Source organism: Rhinopithecus roxellana, chromosome 13 (assembly GCF_007565055.1).
Source record: "Rhinopithecus roxellana isolate Shanxi Qingling chromosome 13, ASM756505v1, whole genome shotgun sequence".
NCBI classification, from domain to species: Eukaryota; Metazoa; Chordata; class Mammalia; order Primates; family Cercopithecidae; genus Rhinopithecus; species Rhinopithecus roxellana.
In genome coordinates, this window is record NC_044561.1 from 11,211,895 (window position 1) to 11,232,142 (window position 20,248).

The following is a 20,248-nucleotide window of genomic DNA, read 5'->3' on the forward strand; positions in this document are numbered from 1 at the left end:
AGCCATAGCAGTGGATGCAAATTTTACCTTGTCTCCATTTTTATATTCTTGGATCTGCACCATCCAGTACCATCCCCACAAACTGCATGTTGATATGTATATCTCAAAGTTAATTAATTATACTAAATAAACTAAAGACATCCCTCAGCCACACCAGCTTCATTTCGCCTGCCTCCTGGACTCAGGTGCTCCATGGCTCCCATATTGGAGAGTTCAGACATAGGACAGCTCCACCACAGCACAAAGTTCTACTGCAGGGGGCTGAGTTGGACAATCGATTTAACATTTCTTTAGACCAGTTTCATTACCTGTAAAATGGAGACAGAGGAACACGCTAGTTCTCTGCAGCACTCTTCTCTGGGGAGTATCACATTGACCCCCTCTCCCTACAGGTATCAGAGGTGATCATGTAGCTGGTTTTGGCCACTGGAATGAGAAGAAGTAAAATGTGTAATTTCTTTTTCTTTTTCTTTTTTTTTTTTTTTAGATGGAATCAGGCTCTGTCCCCAGGCTGGAGGGAGTGCAGTGGTACAATCTTGGCTCACTGCAACCTCTGCCTCCTGGGTTCAAGGGATTCTCCTGCCTAGTCCCGAGTAGCTGGGACTACAGGCGCCCACCACCACGCCTGGCTAATTTTTGTATTTTTAGTAGAGACAGGGTTTCCCCATGTTGGCAGGATTGTCTCGATCTCTTGACCTCACCTCCACCTCACAAAGTGCTGGGATTACAGGTGTGAGTCACTGTGCCCGGCCAAAATGTGTAATTTCTGAGCAGAAGATGTACGATTGGCTTGCACTTTGTCAAATGTTATTGTCTCTATGCTACGGCATCCACGTAGAATTTTCTCCGCCAGGCTGCCTCCAGGGATGAAAGCGAAGTCAATCAGAGCCACAGTCAATTCAATCAGACGTGTGAATGGTGGAAAAGTGAAAAATAGACATTGATTTTTGTAAGCCACTGCAATTTTTGTAGTTTTCTTTTACTGGAGCCAAGCCTAGCCAAGCCTGACTGCTATGAAAATTATAAGTAAATGTGGGGAGCTTCAGGAACAGAAGTAAAAAAATATATAAAATAAAATTGCCTTTATGGGCACTGAGTACACTATTTGATTGCAAAATATTTTTTTTTCATTTTATTCATTGGCAAATAATTAAGCATGATAAATTAAGCAAATAAACATGAAAACAACCATGGGAGAGGAAAAATAATTCTGCTGAGCTGTAGATATAGAAGTTAGACAACACATGAGAAGCATAGGTTAATTCCTGTTGGTGGAATTTTTACAACATATTTACTTTAAGTGATGATCTTAGAAATAATTGGGTTTTCTGTTCTTGTTTTTCATTTATTCAAACAGAAGAAAGACATGAGAGTGGTAACTTACATACATAGAGAATAGTAGAATCACAAGTTAATTATTCTCAAACACAAACTCTTAAAGATAAATGCAAAATATTTGAATTAAACATTTTACTGTTCAAAAGAAGGTATGTGGATTATTTCCTGAGTACTCCACGGCAATAAAGTGTGTTCATCAATCCCCACGGTGTCCACTTTCCTACCACCTTGTTCACAATTGTATTCTTTTTTCTCATGTTGCTTATTCACCCGATAGGTTGTGTTTCTTTTTTTTTTTTTTTTTTTTTTGAGACGTAGTCTCGCTCTGTCGCCCAGGCTGGAGTGCAGTGGCCGGATCTCAGCTCACTGCAAGCTCCGCCTCCCGGGTTCACGCCATTCTCCTGCCTCAGCCTCCCGAGTAGCTGGGACTACAGGAGCCCGCCACCTCGCCCGACTAGTTTTTTGTATTTTTAGTAGAGATGGGGTTTCACCGTGTTAGCCAGGATGGTCTCGATCTCCTGACCTCATGATCCGCCCGTCTCGGCCTCCCAAAGTGCTGGGATTACAGGCTTGAGCCACCGCGCCCGGCCAGGTTGTGTTTCTTAAACATGTTTCAGATTTATTCCCAGCCTTGTGGTTTCCCATGCAATTTCTTCCTTTGAGTCCTCGTCATCTCCCATATTCTTCCGCGCTCTCCCACTCCCCCCATCTCCTCATCTGCGACGCTCTCTTGCAGTTACTGTCCTCCTGGGAGCTTTTGTGTTCTTCCCAGCTCCGAGCCTTGTTACCTCTTTCTTGTACTGAAATGCTTTTCCTTCCATGTGTCTTGGTGAGCTCCACTTCCAGTCTTCAAAGCCCCAAAATTTCCAAGGAATGTCATCCTCTCAAAAGATTTCCCAAGAAGCTATAAGTAATGAGAGCGTCTAAGGCCACCCTTCTACTTTATGGCAATTTTATATTCAATGTGGTATTGGCTCTTACTGAGTTTTCAGTCTGAAATCATAAGGTCCTCAAATATACAAATTCCAGAGACACAGAGCAGAATGGTGGCTGCCAGGGAATGTGGGGAGGAGAAAATGGGGATTTGGTGGTGAACCAAGACTATGTTCTAGATATGGGTTGTGCAACACATATAATTAACTAATTATTAATAAAATTTAAAAATTTTCAAAATTATCAACATACATTTTCCCCTGGGTTTACTGGTCAGGTCATTTTATAATTGTCTCTGCTAAACAGACTAAGGTGTGAGGATTTGGCACAATATTGTAAACTACAAACCCAGTTCAAAACAAAATATTTATTTACATAATGTTTAAATAAATAAAACTAATTTGATATTGTTAGTTTAATACAATGGCTTTATCTTCTATGTTTTAGACAAAATTCCCATATTTTTTACATCAAGTTTCTTAGGTAAACATCTGATATATGTATAGATTATAAAAATAAGTTTTTAATTTTAAAAATTGTGAGAGGCATAAAGCAAATACATTATTAAAAATAATTGTGCCAAGTTTAGAGGTTGAGTTATTTATAAAACAATACATAATCAGAGACATATCATAAATTATAAATATATATTTGTAAAAAAATACAATTTTATATTGAAAATCTTATATTGTGCTTTTTGTCCTGAAATAAAATGATTGAGCATTAAAAAAACAAAATGTCAAAACATGACTTAAACACTATGCAAATTATAAGATAAATTATAAAATTATTTAATAAAATTATATATAATAAATTTTACTATAAAGAATGTATTTATCACAGTCTTCCTAAATATTAAATTTTAATATTGCCAATACACTAATACAAAACTAAAAATTTTAATTTTGCATGTCAAAACAAAATTTTCTTAAAATATTAATTTACTCTGAATAAAATTTTTAAAAATTGATTTTTAATCCTATCATGTATTTCTCTTTAAAACTCTCAAATTTATACCTCAAAAGTTCAAATTTTGTTATACTTTGCTACACATAATTTACAAATTTCGATTCCGCTACCTTTTAAAAAGATATAAGTCCTTCCTTCCTCCCTCCCTCCCTCCCTCCCTCCCTCCCTCCCTCCCTCCCTCCCTCCCTTCCTTCCTTCCTTCCTTCCTTCCTTCCTTCCTTCCTTTCTTCCTTCCTTCCTTCTTTTTTGAGAAGGAGTCTCATTTTGTCATGCAGAGGGGAGTGCTGTGTGGCGATCTCGGCTCACTGCAACCTCTGCCTCGCAGGTTCAAGTGATTCTTGTGCCTCAGTGCCTACTCTCCTGAGTAGCTGGGATTACAAGCCTGTGCCACCATGCCTGGCTAATTTTTGTATTTTTAGTAGAGATGGGGCCTCACCATATTGGTCAGGTTGGTCTGGAACTCCTGATCTCAAGTGATCCACCCATCTTGGCCTCCCAAAGTGCTGGGATTACAGGTGTGTGTCACTGTGCCCAGCCTAAAAAGACGTAAGTTTTTCACTTCAGTGAGATAATATATCTTTCCTTTAAACATTGGACAACTCTGGTACATTCTTTCTTCAATTTTAAGTCTACTCTTATGGCCTAATGCTAAAATATTTGTCTTAAAAATCTAAAAGTGTATATTTTTAACATAATTTAAATATTTCTAAATCATTCACTATAACAAAATACTTCTAATAAGAACTATATATTCCCAATAATAAAACATGTATTTTCTTACATTCCCCTAAAATATAATATGCATTTGTAACCCTAGGCATACTCTTCTTATAGTTAATTAAATTCACATATCTGTTTAGACTATAAATCAAGCACTATAAAGACACATGCACACATATGTTTATTGCAGCACTATTCACAATAGCAAAGACTTGGAACCAACCCAAATGTCCATCAATGATAGACTGGATTAAGAAAATGTGGCACATCATATACACCATGGAATACTATGCAGCCATAAAAAAGGATGAGTTTATGTCCTTTGTAGGGACATGGATGCAGCTGGAAACCATCATTCTCAGCAAACTATTGCAAGAACAGAAAACCAAACACCACATGTTCTCACTCATAGGTGGGAACTGAACAATGAGATCACTTGGACTCGGGAAGGGGAACATCACACACCGGGGCCTATTATGGGGAGGGGGGAGGGGGGAGGGATTGCATTGGGAGCTATACCTGATATAAATGATGAGTTGATGGGTGCTGACTAGTTGATGGGTACAGCATACCAACATGGCACAAGTATACATATGTAACAAACCTGCACATTGTGCACATGTACCCTAGAACTTAAGGTATAATAAAAATATAAAATAAAATAAAAAAGAAAATGTGGCACATATACACCATGGAATACTATGCAGCCATAAAAAAGGATGAGTTCATGTCCTTTGCAGGGACGTGGATGAAGCTGGAAACCATCATTCTCAGCAAACTATCACGAGGACAGAAAACCAAACACCGCACGTTCTCACTCATAGGTGGGAATTGAACAATGAGAACACTTGGACACAGTGTGGGGAACATCACACACCAGGGCCTGTCACAGGGTGGGAGACTCGGGGAGGGATAGCATTAGGAGAAATACCTAATGTAAATGACGAGTTGATGGGTGCAGCAAACCAACATGGCACATGTATACATATGTATCAAATCTGCACATTGTGCACATGTACCATAGAACTTAAAGTATAATTTTAAAAAATTCACATATCCTTTTAATAAGATTTGACTTCCAAGTTAAATAATGTACTTGTGAAAACAAAACAAATCAAAACAAAAGTAAACTATATAAAATTTTTATTTAGTTTTTTAAGTTTTTATTTAATTTTTAAATTTTTATTTAGGTTTTTTTTGTTTTTTTTTTTTTACTCTAAATGATGGTTCTGAAGTTCCAACTTCCACAGATTCCTAGAACATGAATAGAATTCAGCCAAACTCTTTCCTAAGGCATAACATGGGAGATATTTGTCCCAGTTCCCAATAAGTTACTCGCTTTCCATCTGAGACGTTGACAGCCTATACTTCATTGTTCATAACACCATCAGCATTTTGATCACAACCATTGAGCCAGTCTCTATAAAGTTCGAAGCATTTTCTAATCTTCCTGTTGTGAACCCCCAAAATCTGACACAGGTCTCAATTAACTTAGAAAGCTTATTTTGCCAAGGTTGAGGAGGCACATCTGTAACAGCCTCAGGAGATCCTGATGACATGTGTCCAAGGTGGTAGGAGTAGAGCTTGGTTTTACACATTCTAGGGAGACATGAGACATCGATCATCATGTGTAAGATGTACGTCAGTTCAGTCTGGAAAGGTGGGGCAGCTCCAGGTGAAGGCAGGACAACTGAAAGCGGGGAAGGGACTTCCAGTCTTAGATAGATAAGAGACACACGGTCACATTATTTTGAGTTTCCGATGAGCCTCTCCAAAGGAGGCAATCAGATGTGCATTTATCTCAGTGAGCAGAGGGGAGACTTTCAATAGAATGGGAGGTAGGTTTGCTCTAAGCAGTTCCCAGCTTGGGTGGGCTCCCAAGATCTATTTTCCTTTCACACTGTCTTCTCCTGAGCCCCCTAAACCCTTCCAACCTCTGCCCATGACTGAGTTCCACAGATGCTTTTGTACTATCAGGTATCTTTTAGCAAAATACTTTATTTCTCAGCACCAGTGATCTGTGTTAGGACATTCTTGCTTGCTGCAAAGAAATACTCGAGGTTGGAAAATTTACAAATAAAAGAGGTTGAATTGGCTTATGATTCTGCAGGCTGTACAAGAGTCATGGTGCCTGCATTTGCCTGGCTTCTGAGGATACCTCAAGGGGATTTTACTTGGTGGAACATGAAGTGGGAGCAGACATCTCTCATGGCAGAGTGGGAGCAAGAAAGAGAGTAAGCGGTGAAGTTCCACACATCTAGACAATCAGATCTTGCAAGAACTCACTCACTGTCAAGAGGACAGCACCAAGCCTTGCGGAATCCTCTCCGATGACCCAACCATCTCCCACCAGCTGCCTCATCCAACACTGGGGATTATGTTTCAACAGGAGATTTAAAGAGGACGCACATCCACACTATATCGGGAGGTGTGTGCCTTGCAACCAGCAGGGGATGCCACAGGACTGCCCTATGGTCCCTACACAGCTGCTTAGGAAGAACCATTCACTCCAAGGAACCTGTGCCCTGTGCTCAAAGATGGGGACTCAGGAGTTGTGTCCTCTCTGGCCTGGCAGAGTCCCCTAAACAGAGACCTGTGCACGGTTTCGGCAGTTGCTTCCTCCCAGGGCCCTCCCAAGGGGGAACCAAACCTTCCTCCTCCTGAGTCTGCAGTGTGAGCTGAGCTTCAGCCCCGGGGCTCAGGGAGGGGCTGGGCAGTTCTTGGAAGGAAACTCATTTGCATGAGCAGCCCCTCCTCTGGCAGAGGGTGGAGAAGAAAAGGAGACCTGGGGCAGCCCAGGCCCACTGTTAGGGCTCAGGGGCTCTGTCCACCATGGCCTGGACTCTTCTCCTTCTCATGCTCCTCTCTCACTGCACAGGTAGGGAAAGTCCTTATAAACCGAGACTCAGTGACCAGCCTACACCATCCCCTGTGGCTCAGACCTACGAGAAACTTTACCCTGGGAACTGCCTTATTACCCATGATGTCTGTGTTTTCAGGTTCCCTCTCCCAGCCTGTTCTGACTCAGCCATCTTCCCATTCCGCATCTTCTGGAGCGCCAGCCAGACTCACCTGCACGCTGAGCAGTGGCTTCAGTGTTGGTGACTTCTGGATAAGATGGTACCAACAAAAGCCAGGGAGCCCTCCCCGGTATCTCCTGTACTACCACTCAGACTCAGACAAGGGCCAAGGCTCTGGAGTTCCCAGCCGCTTCTCTGGATCCAACGATGCATCAGCTAATGCAGGGATTCTGCATATCTCTGGGCTCCAGCCTGAGGATGAGGCTGACTATTACTGTTGTACATGGCATGGCAACTCTAAGACTCACACAGTGCTCCAGACCCATGAGGAAGTCAGACAAAAACCTCCCTTCTATTCTCCTGGCCTGGTGAAGTCACCCCTGCTGGTGACTCTGACCAAATCTAACTCAGAGGGTGACATCTGTTGTCACACCAATAGCACTGGAGCTCCCACTGACAAGTAGGTCAAATGAAGTCCTACCTTGCTAACATTTCACAGGCAGACATCCCTTGCTCAGGGGTAAAATCTCTCAGTGTTGACATAGAAGAAGGCAAGAGGGGTGGGTTGGGGTTCATCTCAGCTCAGAGTCTAGAAGTGACTCAGAGATGCTGCTGGTCTGAGTTTTAATACGAGCCTTGGGATACAATACAGGGATGCAGAAGGGAATTGTATTCTCCATATCAGTAATGAACCATCAGTAATTGAAAAGTTAATACATTGAAAATAGCATAAAACATGAAATACTTTAGGATAAGTATGACAAAAATTGTTGTTTTACACACTAGAAGTCATAAAACATTGCTTAGATGCAGGTCTTAAAGAAGACCTGAATAAATGCACAGATAATCCTTTTGCTAGAATGCAGTGGCATGATCTTGGTTCGCTGCAACCTCCACCTCCTGGGTTCCAGTGATTCTTCTGCCTCAGCATTCCGAGTAGCTGGGATTACAGGCATGTGCCACCATGTCTGGCTAATTTTGTATTTTTAGTAGACACGGGGTTTCTCCATGTTGGTCAGGCTGGTCTCGAACACCTGACCTTAGGTGATCTGCCTGCCTCGGCCTCCCCTGGGCTCACTGCAACCTCCCTCTCCCTGGTTGAAGCAATTCTCCTGCCTCAGCCTCCCTGGTAGCTGGGATTACAGGCATGTGCCACCACATCTGGCTTTTTTTTTTTTTTTTTTTCTGTAGCGACGGGGTTTCACAGTGTTCAGTCTTGATCTCCTGACCTCGTGATCCACCCACCTCGGCCTCCCAAAGTGCTGGGATCACAGGCATGAGCTACCGCGCCCGGCTGTAAAGAGGTCATTCTAACAAAACTGTCTATCACCTCCCTCCTTGCCTTAGCATGTTCCAAAGTGAGGACATATCTCTCCGACACATGAGAATATTGGTGATCTCATGTTGGCAGGTTCTAAAAAAGCTGAACACACTCAGCCTACAATTTAGAAGCCTAGCTGAACTGAATGTATTTGTAGCTATTTAACTAAATGAGTTACATGTACCACACAAGACCCTGTACCCAAATGCTTATAGCTACTCTAATCATGATTGTCAAAGCTTGAAAACAACCAATGTGTCCTTCAATAAGCAAATGGATCCACAAGCCTTGGTAACTCATAAAATGAAGTATTATTCTACAGTAAGAAGGAGGTACTGGGGCACAAAATAATATGCAGAAAGGTTACATGTATATTGCTAAATGACAGAAGCCGATCTGAAAAGATGGAAATTTTATGGTGGTGGTGGTGGGGAGGGCAGGATCCTTGGGAACCAGTACCTGCCTGGAGTCCACATGACTCCCACATTTACCAGAGGGTGCTGTGGACTAAGCACCTGCTTAGGGCTCCTCAGCTGAGAGCCCCCTTTGTCTTGCGTCATGAAGGTGTTTCTGTGCCCTCTCTGGGGTGAAAGTCTTTCTTCTTCTATAGTTTTTCTTTTTCTCAGCTGTAGTTCAGACTGAGGTCAAAGGAGGGGTTTGCACAGCCTCCAGAAATGGGGAAGATTTGCATGGAGTCCTCCCACCCTGAGGATCGGTGTGATGGATCAGAGGTGATGGTGAGCTCAGTCCTGGCTACGGGCTCGGGCAGCAGAGCCTGGGGCATCTCCACTGTGGCCTGGGCTCCACGCATCCTCACTTTCCTCACTCATTGCACAGGTGGCTGCCTGCAGAGAATTCAAGGGAGGCTCCCGGATGTCCCCTGCGATGATGACCTCTCCCTCCTCTCAGCAGACCTGATCTGTCCTCACTGCTCTCTGTACTGTTCCCTCTTGCAGGGTCCTGGTAGGAGGATGTGTTCAGTCAGTCCCACTCTGTGTCAGGGTCTCTGGGACAAAAGAACACTATCTTTGGCACCTGGAGCAGTGGTAGCATCGACAGCAAATATGTGCATTGGTGCATTGGTGCCATCAGCGCCTGGGCAGTGCCCCCACCACCATAATCTACAATGATAACAAAAGACCCTTCCGTGTTATGCATTGGTTCTCTGGCTCCAGCAGCTCCATCCAACTCTGCCTCCCTGACCATCTCTGGGCTGCAGTCTGAGAATGAAGTCAACTACTCCTGTCATTCTTGTGATAGCAGCAGTAATCACACAGTTCTCCAGACCCATGGGGAAGTGATACAGAAACTCCCCAGAGTGACCCCACCCCAGCTCGGCTCTCAGCCTGTCCCCATCAGCTCTCTCCAATTTCCTGCCTGAATGCTGGAGTTGGACTTGTCTACTCATGACTTCCCTAATTTTCTCTCCAAAAATACCAAATCTCTCCCTCTGTATCTTTATGAGTTATCTTCTCATACATTTACTACCAAGCCTCTCCTCTTCCCCAGGTACAAGTCAAACAACATGGCCTCCCTCACCACTTCTGGGCTGAAGCCTGGTGACTGTGTGGATTTTTACTGTTTATCACAGGATGGGAACCTTGAGGACTGCATTGTGTGGGGGCTCATGGGGAAATGAGATACAAACCTGTGAGCTCCTCCAACCTATTCACTGCACTGTGGAATTGTCCAGTGGACCTCTCAGAAGACATGGTGTGGGCTCCTTGTGGACACTATTGGACATTTGAAGGGGCTCTTAACTAAAGGACCTTTTTAAAGTTGGGAGTACTAACAATGCTCCACAAATTCAGTGAAGACTGTTTAGAATTACTCATTCAACTAATATTGACATGCAGCCCAATTCTAAAGTATTTTAGGATCTGTTTAATGATAAATGTTACACAGATTGTTAATAGTAAATATCATAAAGAACAGAGAGTCTAGATGTGTTTACTTAACCTCTGATTTCATTTCATAGAGAAAAAGAAGGATGCCTGGAGTAGCTAAAAGATGGTTCGCTTATTCATCTTTTTTGCTAACAATCTTTCAATTCCACGTAGTGATCAATTAAGGGGACTGTGCACCATTACAGTGTGCATTGATCCCTTGCTGTCATTTCTAGCACAGGAACAGCAATGCCACAACACAACTTCCTTCTGTGGTTTTCCAAAGGCCAGCTTTCTCAATGCTGCCGCTAGAGCTCCGTCCCCTCCTGTTTCTGCCACTCACCATAATCAGGTGTGTGAGGAGAATTAAAAGCCTGAGCCCTGGTGAAGGCACTGGCCACTGGTTACTCATGGTCAATCAGGCTGCTGCTATGCAATTCAGGCGGGGGCTCTGGTGAGCTGCCCTCCTGTGAGGCCTGGCTGCTGACCATGCTGGTGGAGGCCAGGGTGGTGGAGGCTGGGGTGGTAGAGGCTGGTGTGGTGGAGGTGGAGATGGTGCCGGCACAGACAGTAGTGGAGGTGGAAGGGGAGGTGGTGTTAGGAGTCAGCTTCCTCTTGGTAGTCTTTTTTTTTTTTTTTTTCCTGTTTTTCTGCCTCTCCTTTGAACAAAACATACAGGGCAGCCTCAGACACATGGTCCACTTGGGCCATCAGAGCAGGCAGCTGCCCGCATGGCCTTGCTGGGGGCATTCAAGCACAGCAGGGCTGGGCAGTGTAGGGAAAAAAAAGAGAGATCAGACTGTTACTGTGTCTATGTAGAAAGGGAAGACATAAGAAACTCCATTTTGACCTGTACCCTGAAAAATTGCTTTGCCCTGAGATGCTGTTAATCTGTAACTTTGCCCTAACCTTAAGCTCACAGAAACATGTATTGTATGGAATGAAGGTTTAAGGGATCTAGGGCTGTGCAGGATGTGCCTTCTTAACAAAATGTTTACAGACAGTATGCTTGGTAAAAGTCATCACCAACCTCCATTCTCGATAAACCAGGGGCACAATGCACTGCGGAAAGCCGCAGGGACCTCTGCCCTGGAAAGCTGGGTATGGTACAAAGGTATTCTCCCCATGTGACAGCCTGAGATATGGAGTCATGGGTTGCGAAAGACCTGACCATCCCCCAGCCCGACACCCGTGAAGGGTCTGTGCTGAGGAGGATTAGTAAAGAGGAAAGCCTCTTGCAGTTGAGACTAAGAGGAAGGCCTCTGTCTCCTGCCTGTCCCTGGGAACCAAATGTCTCAGTATAAAACCTGACTGTACATTTGTTCAATTCTGAGATAGGAGAAAAACCACCCTGTGGCAGGAGGCGAGACATGTTGACAGCAATGCTGCTCTGTTATTCTTTACTCCACTGAGATGTCTGGGTGAGAAAAGCACAAATCTGGCCTACGTGCACATCCAGGCGTAGTACCTTCCCCTGAACTTATTTGTGACACAGATTCCTTTGCTCACATGTTTTCTTGCTGACCTTCTCCCCACTATCACCCTGCTCTCCTGTCACATTCCTCTTGCTGAGATAGTGAAAATAGTAATCAATAAATACTGAGGGAACTCAGAGACCGGTGCCGGTGCAGGTCCTCCATTTGCTGAGCACCAGTCCCCTGGGCCCACTGTTCTTTCTCTATACTTTGTGTCTTACTTCTTTTCTCAGTCTCTCATCCCACCTGGCGAGAAATACCCACAGGTGTGGAGGGGCTGGCCCCCTTCACTATAGTACATATACACAAGGGAATACTTTTCAGTCATCAAAATAAGGAAACAATGTCATCTGGGGCAACACAGATTAACGTGGAAAACATTATGTTAAATGTAATGAGCTAGGCCCAGAAAGACAAACAGTGCATGTCATCACTCATGTGAAATCTTAAAACATTTATCTTAAAGAAGTAGAAAGCACAATTTTGGTTACTGGGGGTGGGGGATAGAGGGGGAATGAGGAGGAATTGGTTATAGAAACAAAGTTGCCCTAACATGAAAGAAATAAATTTGGTTGTTCTCTTCCTCAGCCTGGTGGCTGGAATTAAAAATAATATATGTTTCAAAAGGGCAAGAAGGGAGGATTTTCAGCATTCTCTCCACCCAACAACAATACCTGTATGAAGGAATAGAAATGCTAAGTACCTCAATTTGGTCATTACCTAATATATACATGTGTGAAAATGTCCCAGAATACCTCTTTATTATGGACCTTTATGATATGAAAATTAACAAAAATGAATACACATTGCTCAAAATCACAGGGAACCACAAAGCTCCGAATAGTCAAAGAAATCCTGAGAAACAACTAAAGTGTGAGGACTCACTATCTCTGATATCAAATGACACTGCAAATCTATAGTTATGCAAAATCCATGGCACTTGCATAAAAACAAAGACCTACAGCCACCACGGGCAAAAAAGGGGAGGCAAATGATCAACACAACTGTATCCATAGTCAACTCACTGTTATAAAGCACACCACAAAGACACAATGTAGAAGGCAGAGGCCACTCAGTAAATAGCTGTCAGAAAAATGATATCCATATGCAGAAGATAGAAACTGAACCCTTATTTTACATGATATATGCAAATCAACTAAAAAATGATCTCAGAACAAATCAAAAGACCTTAAGCCATAAAATGCCTTTAATGAAAACACAGGTTGAGGGTGCACTTTGAGACCTTAAATCTGTGTTCCACTTTGAAAGAAGGGCAAGACACACACACACACCTGAAGGAAAAAACTCATTGTTAGCCCAGTGTGGTGGCTCACACCTATAATCCCAGCACTTTGGGAGGCTCAGGTGGGCAGATCACTTGAGGCCAGGAGTTTGGTACTAGCCTGGCCAACATGGTGAAACCCCATCTCTGCTAAAAAAAAATACAAAAATTAGTCAGGCAGGGTGGTATATACCTGTAATCCCAGCTACTCTGGAGGCTGAGGCAGGAGAACTGCTGGAACCCTAGAGCTGAAGGTTGCAATGAGCTGAGATTGCACCACCGCACTCCAGCCCAGGTGACATGGTGACACTCTGTCTCAAAAAAATAAGTAAATATAAATAACAACAGAGGCTCACTGGGTCCAGTGTATACTTGCTCGGGTGATGGGTGTGCCAAAATCTCAGAAATCACCACTAAAGAACTTATCCATGTAACCTGCTGGGAGGAAAGCTGAGTTTTGGGAGAGAAGCTGAGGCAGGGCTTGGAACATGTCCAGGGTCCAGGGTAAATCTCCTCCTGGCCTTCGGAATGTGTCCAGACTTGCTGGCTCCTGGCTTCTAGCACTCCCATTATCCCATGTAGCCACATGTTTCAAAGAAAATGCTAAACCATCACAGCTGTAGTTCACTCGCTCTTGATACATCACTTCCTTTCAACCCCCACATCCTCACCACCTGTTTCTTTGTTTGATCACCAATAAATAGCATGGGCTCCCAGAGCTCTCCAGGCCTTCCCAGCCTCCATACTAGCATCAACCCCCTGGTCCCACTTTCTCTCTTGTCTTTTCTCATTCCTTTGACTCGACTGGACTTCGTCACCTCCACAGCCTGGTGTTGGGTCTGATCACCCCAACATAACCAAAAACCACCTGTTCCCCAAAAACCATTGAAATAAAATTTTACAAAATAAAAATAAAAACAAATGCTGGCAAAGTTGTGGAGAAAAAGGAATGCTTATACACTGCAGGTGGGAGTGTAAATTCATTCGACCATTGTGGAAAACATTGTGGCAATTCCTCAAAGACCTAAAGACAGAGCAATCCCATTACTGGGGATATACCTAAAAGAATATAAATTATAAAGATACATGCACATGTATGTTCACTGCAACACTATGCACAATAGCAAAGACATGGAATCAACCTAAATGCCCATCAGTGGTAAACTGGAAAAAGACAATGTGGTACATATACAGCATGAAATACTATGCAGCTATAAAAATGAACTAGATACGTCCTTTGCGGAAACATGGATGGAACTAGAGGCCATTATTCTTAACACACTAACACAGAAACAGAAACGCAAATACTGCGTGTTCTCACTTATAAGTGTGCTAAAGGATAAGAACACATGGAGACAGAGGGGAACAACCACACTAGGCCTATCAGAGGGTGGAGAGTGAGAGGAAAAAGAGGATCAAGAAAAATCACTAATGGGTACTAGGCTTAATGTCTGGGTGATGAAATAATCTTTACAACAAACTCCCAAAACACAAGTTTACCTATGTAACAAACCTGCACATGTACCCCTGAACTTAAAAACAAACAAACAAACAAAAAAACCTATGTTCTAGATTATGGCCAGGCACAGTGGCTCATGTCTATAATCTCAGCACTTTGGGAGGCCAAGGTGGGTGGCTCACTTGAGGTCAGGAGCTCAAGACCAGCCTGGCCAACATCATGAAACCCCATCTCTACTAAAAATACAAAAATTAGCCAGGCATGGTGGTGTGTACCTGTAATCTCAGCTACTTGGGAGGCTGAGGCAGGAAAATCCCTTGAACCTAGGAGGTGGAGACTGCAGTGGAGCCAAGTTTGCACCACTGTACTCCAGCCTGGACAACAAAGCGAGACTTCATCTCAAAGGAAAAACAAAAACCGATGTTACAAATTGAAACGCATTCTAACGAATAAGCAAGCATTTCAGGCAATCATATAACTCATAATGGGTTGTTCTTGAACCTATATACAGGAAAAAACACTAAAAAGTAGCAAAAAAAACTATTTGTCAAAGAACCTCCACAGACCATTCTGCAAAGGACAGGTAAAATGGACCAACAGGTGATAGATAAGAACCTCAACAACACTGTTAATTCCACAAACAGAATTCATGAACACATTCAGATAGCATCTCCTGCTTATTGGAATGAATATTGCTAAAAGAATAAAGATTTCTAAAAATAAGAATGATGCTGTGGATCTGGAGAAAGGGGCGCTATTATCCACTGTTGGTGGGAATGAATATTAGTAAACTGTGGGAAAGAGTTAGAGGTTCCTGGAAAATCCAATACTGTATGTCCTCACTTATAAGTGGGAGCTAAATGATGAGAATACATGGACACATGGAGGGGAAGGACGCACACTGGGGCCTATCAGAAGGCAGAGGGTGGGAGGAGGGAGAGGATCAGGAACAATGACTAATGGGTACTAGGCTGAAGAAATAATTTGTACAACAAACCCTCACAACACAAGTTTAACTATATAACAAACTCCCACGTGTACCCCTGAAGTTGAAAGTTAACAAAATAAGTTAGAGGTTCCTCAAAGAATTGAAAATACAGATACCATACAATCTAGCAATTCGTCTTCTGGATATACCTTCAAAACAAATGAAATCTGTATTATCTAGAGATACTTGACTTCCCATGTTTATTGCAGCATCATTCACAAAAGCCAGGATAATGCAACCAACTTACCTGTCTATCCACAGATGAAAAGATTTTTAAAAACCTCTGGTGTATATACACACAAGGCAAAACACTTCAGCCATCAAAATAATAACATGTCACTTGGAGCAACACAGTTGAACCTGGAACACATTCTGTTAAATGAAGTAAGTTAGGCCCAGAATGACAAACAGTGCCCAGGATCACTCAAATCTAAAAAACATTATCATAAACAACAGAAAGGGCATTGTTGGTTACCAGAGGCTGGGGGATGAGGGGTAATGGGGAGGAATTGGTTATGGAAACAAAGTTCCCCTTACATGTTAGGAACAGTCTGGTGTTCTATTTCATAGCTGGATGACTCTGGTTAATGATTTCGTATTGCAGATTTCAAAGGAGCTGGAAGGAAGGCTTCTGAATGTTCTCTCCACACAGAATAATACCTGTGTTAGGAAACAGAAATGGCAAACACCCTGATTTGATCATTACCCAATATACAGACGTATCCAAATGTCCCAGTGTAACACTAATTATGGACATTTATGATGTGCCAAGAAAGTGAAATTAAATACATATTAATACACAACACTAAAAATCGCAAGGACCCACAACAGGCCCTAAATCTCCAAAGGATATCCTGAGAAATAAAATGAAATACTGAGGACTCAGAATTCCCGATACTAAATTACATTGCCAAGCTATAGTTATGCAGGATATTTGATATTTGCACAAAAACCTGGAGCCATAGACAAGAAGAGAGAACACAAAAAAAGATCAACCCAAACATATACATAGTCACCTCACTTTTACAAAGACACAATGAGGAAAGCAGCCTCTGCTCAATAAACAGCTTTGAGAGGCTGGGCGAGGTGGCTCATGCCTGTAATCCCGGTATTTTGGGAGACCAGGGCAAGCAGATCACTTGAGGCCAGGAGTGATCCTGGCCTTGAGACCAACCTGGCCAACATGGTGAAACCCCGTCTGTACTAAAAATACAAAAAGTAGACGGGCGTAGTGGCCTATGCCTGTAATCCCAGCTACTGGGGAGGTGGAGGCACCAGAATCGCTTGAACCTGGGAAGTGAAGGGTGGAGGTTGCAATGAGCGGAGATCATGCCACTGCACTCCAGCCTGGACAACAGGGCGAGACTCTGTCTCAACCTCCCTCTCTCCCCTACACCCCCCACACACAATGAAGTAGCAAAAAAATCCAATCTAGTATTTGGCAATGAACCTGGGTAGACAGTTCATCAAACTGAACAACAAGTAAGCCAGAAGATCCTCAAAATCATGCTTCATCAGAAAACTGTAATTCAAAACCGCAGGCAGGTATCTCACACTTACTGGAATACATATTCCTATTCCTACAAAGATAACCGGGCTTTTTTTGTTTTGGTTTTTTGAGACGGAGTCTCACTCTGTCTCCCAGGCTGGAGTGCAGTGGCGTGACCTCGTGATCTGCCCGCCTCGGCCTCCCAAAGTGCTGGAATTACAGGCGTGAGCCACCGAGCCCGGCCAACAGTTTTTAAAAATAGGAATGCTCGTGTGACAGTGGAGAAACAGGGGCTCTTATACGCTGCAGGTGGGAATGGAAATTATCCTTAAATAACTGAAAATACAGACGTTCCCTGCTCCTGCAGGTGGGAATGGAAATTATCCTTAAATAACTGAAAATACAGACGTTCCCTGCTCTAGTGAGGTCTCTTTCTAAACGTCCTGTGACTTCAATAACTACAGACCCTGGCCTGGCGCGGTGGCTCACGCTGTAATCCCAGCCCTCTAGGAGGCTGAGGCAGGTGGATCACTAGGTCAGGATATCGAGACCATCCTGGATAACACGGTGAAACCCCGTCTCTACTAAAAATACAAAAACAAAATTAGCCCGGGGTGGTGTCAGGCGCATGTAGTCCCAGCTACTCGGGAGGCTGAGGCAGGAGAATGGCGTGAACCCGGGAGGTGGAGCTTGCAGTGAGCCGAGTTTGTGCCACTGTACTCCAGCCTGGGCGACAGAGCGAGACTCCGTCTCAAAAATAAATAAATAAATAAATAAATAGACAAACAAATAATAATAATAATAACTGCAGACCCCAGCCTGGAAGCCCGTGTGGCTCGGAGGCACCCAGACCCTGCTGCTTCGCCTCCGGCTCCCGGCCAGGGCGCTCCCCTGCGCTGGACGCGGGTGGGACGGAGCACAGCTTTCCCGGCAGGGGTGCGGGCGCTGCCACGGACCCCACAGCGGCCCCCACGCAGACCACTGGGACCCAGATGCCCACGAGGAAGTCAGGGCCCGGAGGCAGGGAGCCGCAGGGAAGAAGCCGGGCCGGCCCGGGCGAATCCCCTGTGGGTTGCAAGCGCCCGCCACTTACCGGCGAGGCTGCCTCGTCCTCCACCGCCCCTTGGAAGCTGCCGCCACCGCCGCAGCCTCTGCCGTGGCCCTGATGTGACGACGACGAGGACACCTCTCCCCAGGCCTCGCTCTGATGCCAGCAACTCGGCCCCGCCGCCCTAGCGTCTCTGGCGCCCAGACTCAGGCACCGCCCCCTCCTAAAGGGGCCGCGGCTCCGGCTGGCTGGAAGCAGCTTTGGGTCGCGCGGCACAGGATGAGCCTCTGCCCGGGGGTGGATGAAAAGTCCCCGTTGTCTCCTCCTCCCCGGCTCCAGGGCTGCCCTGGAGGTCACAGGAGTGCTCCTTGTGACCCCAACCCCGAAGTCGGCTCCCTTTTCCTGGGGAGCCCCGGGAGCTGCCCCTGCCCTCCTCTGGACCTCAGCTTCGCCATCCGCAAGGGAAGCGTCCTGGCCCGAGCTCGGGGTCCCTCAAGCTCTGCCCCTCAGGATCCAGTCCCCACTGCAGAGGGGCCCAGAGAACTACGGAAAGCTGGGGGCTAGAGGGGCCGTCCCGCGGTGGCAGCAGGGCCTCCTGACCTTGGCGTCCTCATCCGCCCCGTGGGAGCCGCAGGTGCCTCACTAGGAGCCCAGACACTCGCGGCCCCACCAGGGCTGCCGTGGTCACCGGGCTCACAGAGGGCCGTGCCTGCTGTGGTCATCACCACTTAGGAGTCTCAGCTTGCTATTTGTCCTTCTAATCCATGTCAAATATTATCTGTATAACATTTTATTGGGCTATTTCCTCATTACCAAGGAGATGGATTCTTTTTTTCATATATGGTCTTTTATCTTCTGTTAAGTATATTTTGCTTACTTTCTTATTTGGTAATTGTGTGTTCATTCCTTTCTACTCTGCATGCTAATTTCCTTTGTATTGTGCATAGTGTATATTTTTATTACACCGTGTTTCTTGTCTTTTAAGTCTCCCAGGTTCAATACATTAAAATTTGTCAGACCCTTTTCCTTTATTGATTACTCTTCTTATATTAAAAAAAAAAAAACTGCTGAAACTGGCCACTGTGGCAGGTGCTTGTTGTCTCAATCATTCAGGAGGCTGAAACAGTAGGATTGCGTGAGGCCAGGAGTTCAAGGCCACAGTGCACTATGATTGTGCCTGTAACTAGCCACTGCACTCTAGCTTGAGCAACATAAAGAAAAAATCTGGCCCCTCTGTCAGATAAACATTTGCTTGTGAGTCTAAACGTTCTACTTTTATCTTTCATATTTGAATCTATAGTGCCTTTATTATTGTATGGAGAATAGAGAGGAATACAATGCATTATCAATTAAATACCAATACCAGTTAACTTTGCCCTAGGTTTAAAAGTGCTTAATAGGCCGGGCGTGGTGGCTCACGCCTGTAATCCCAGCACTTTGGGAGGCCGAGGTGGGTGGATCACGAGGTCAGGAGATCGAGACCATCCTGGCTAACATGGTGAAACCCCGTCTCTACTAAAAATACAAAAAATTAGCCGGGTGTGGCGGTGGGCGCCTGTAGTCCCGGTTACTCAGGAGGCTGAGGCAGGAGAATGGCGTAAACCCGGGAGACGGAGCTTGCAGTGAGCCGAGTTGGCGCCACTGCACTCCAGCCTGGTCGACAGAGCTAGACTCCATCTCAAAAAAAAAAAAAAAAAAAAAAAAAAAGTGCTTAATATTTCCCCCACTAGTCTACAGTGATGGCTCTATCTTTAGTTAGCTTTGTATACATGCCAGCTCATTAAAGACTCTTCTTCTTTGTCTTCAACTATTTGTTTGTCTCTGCTAACTCTATGCTCTTCCATGTATCAGTTTGAAAATCCTTGATGTGTAGTCCAGGCACAGTGGTTCATGCCTGTAATCTCAGCACTTTGGGAGGCCGAGGCGGGTCACAGTTCATCCCGTCTTAGAACGGAAGCTCCCTGACCTCAAAGGATCATCCAGATTTGGATGTGGCGGTGTCAGCTGCTGGTAGGCATGAGGTGGACAGCCCATCTCATGTGATGTCTTCCCCAGGTAATACCCAAGCTTTCTGGATCCTGTGCTGCCCCGGGAAAGAGATCCCCACCTACCCACCCACCCAGCTGCCACCACCACCAGCAAAAACAAAACACAAGAAAGGCTGAGATGAAAGGTTTTCTCAGGCAAGTGTGTATGACAATAGTGTAACACAATAGCGTGACTGTCATTGTGGAGATTTTAGATAGGCCTGGACAGGGCCAGACAGGCTCTCCCAGCATTCAGCTTTGGTTTTGTATGTGCATGGGTGTCACTGGCGTTT

The 20,248-nt window shown here is 44.6% G+C and overlaps 1 long non-coding RNA gene and 1 gene segment (V, D, J or C); one reads left to right on the forward strand and one right to left on the reverse strand.

Annotated features, from left to right (window-relative positions):
• Positions 1-4,935: 4,935 nt before the first annotated feature.
• LOC115892874 lies at positions 4,936-18,199 on the reverse strand. 2 transcript variants are annotated; one of them, XR_004052775.1, is made up of 5 exons: positions 17,974-18,199; positions 15,929-16,051; positions 15,639-15,763; positions 7,033-7,232; positions 4,936-5,676 (listed from the first exon to the last, which is right to left on the reverse strand). It is a non-coding gene; the product is annotated as an uncharacterized LOC115892874 (long non-coding RNA). The 2 variants fall into 2 exon arrangements; XR_004052776.1 differs by lacking the exon at positions 15,639-15,763 and having other exon boundaries at positions 17,974-18,196.
• On the forward strand, positions 6,568-7,834 carry LOC104676888. The segment is given in 2 exon segments: positions 6,568-6,838; positions 6,960-7,834. Coding segments are annotated over 2 exon segments (531 nt in total).
• Positions 18,200-20,248: the final 2,049 nt, after the last annotated feature.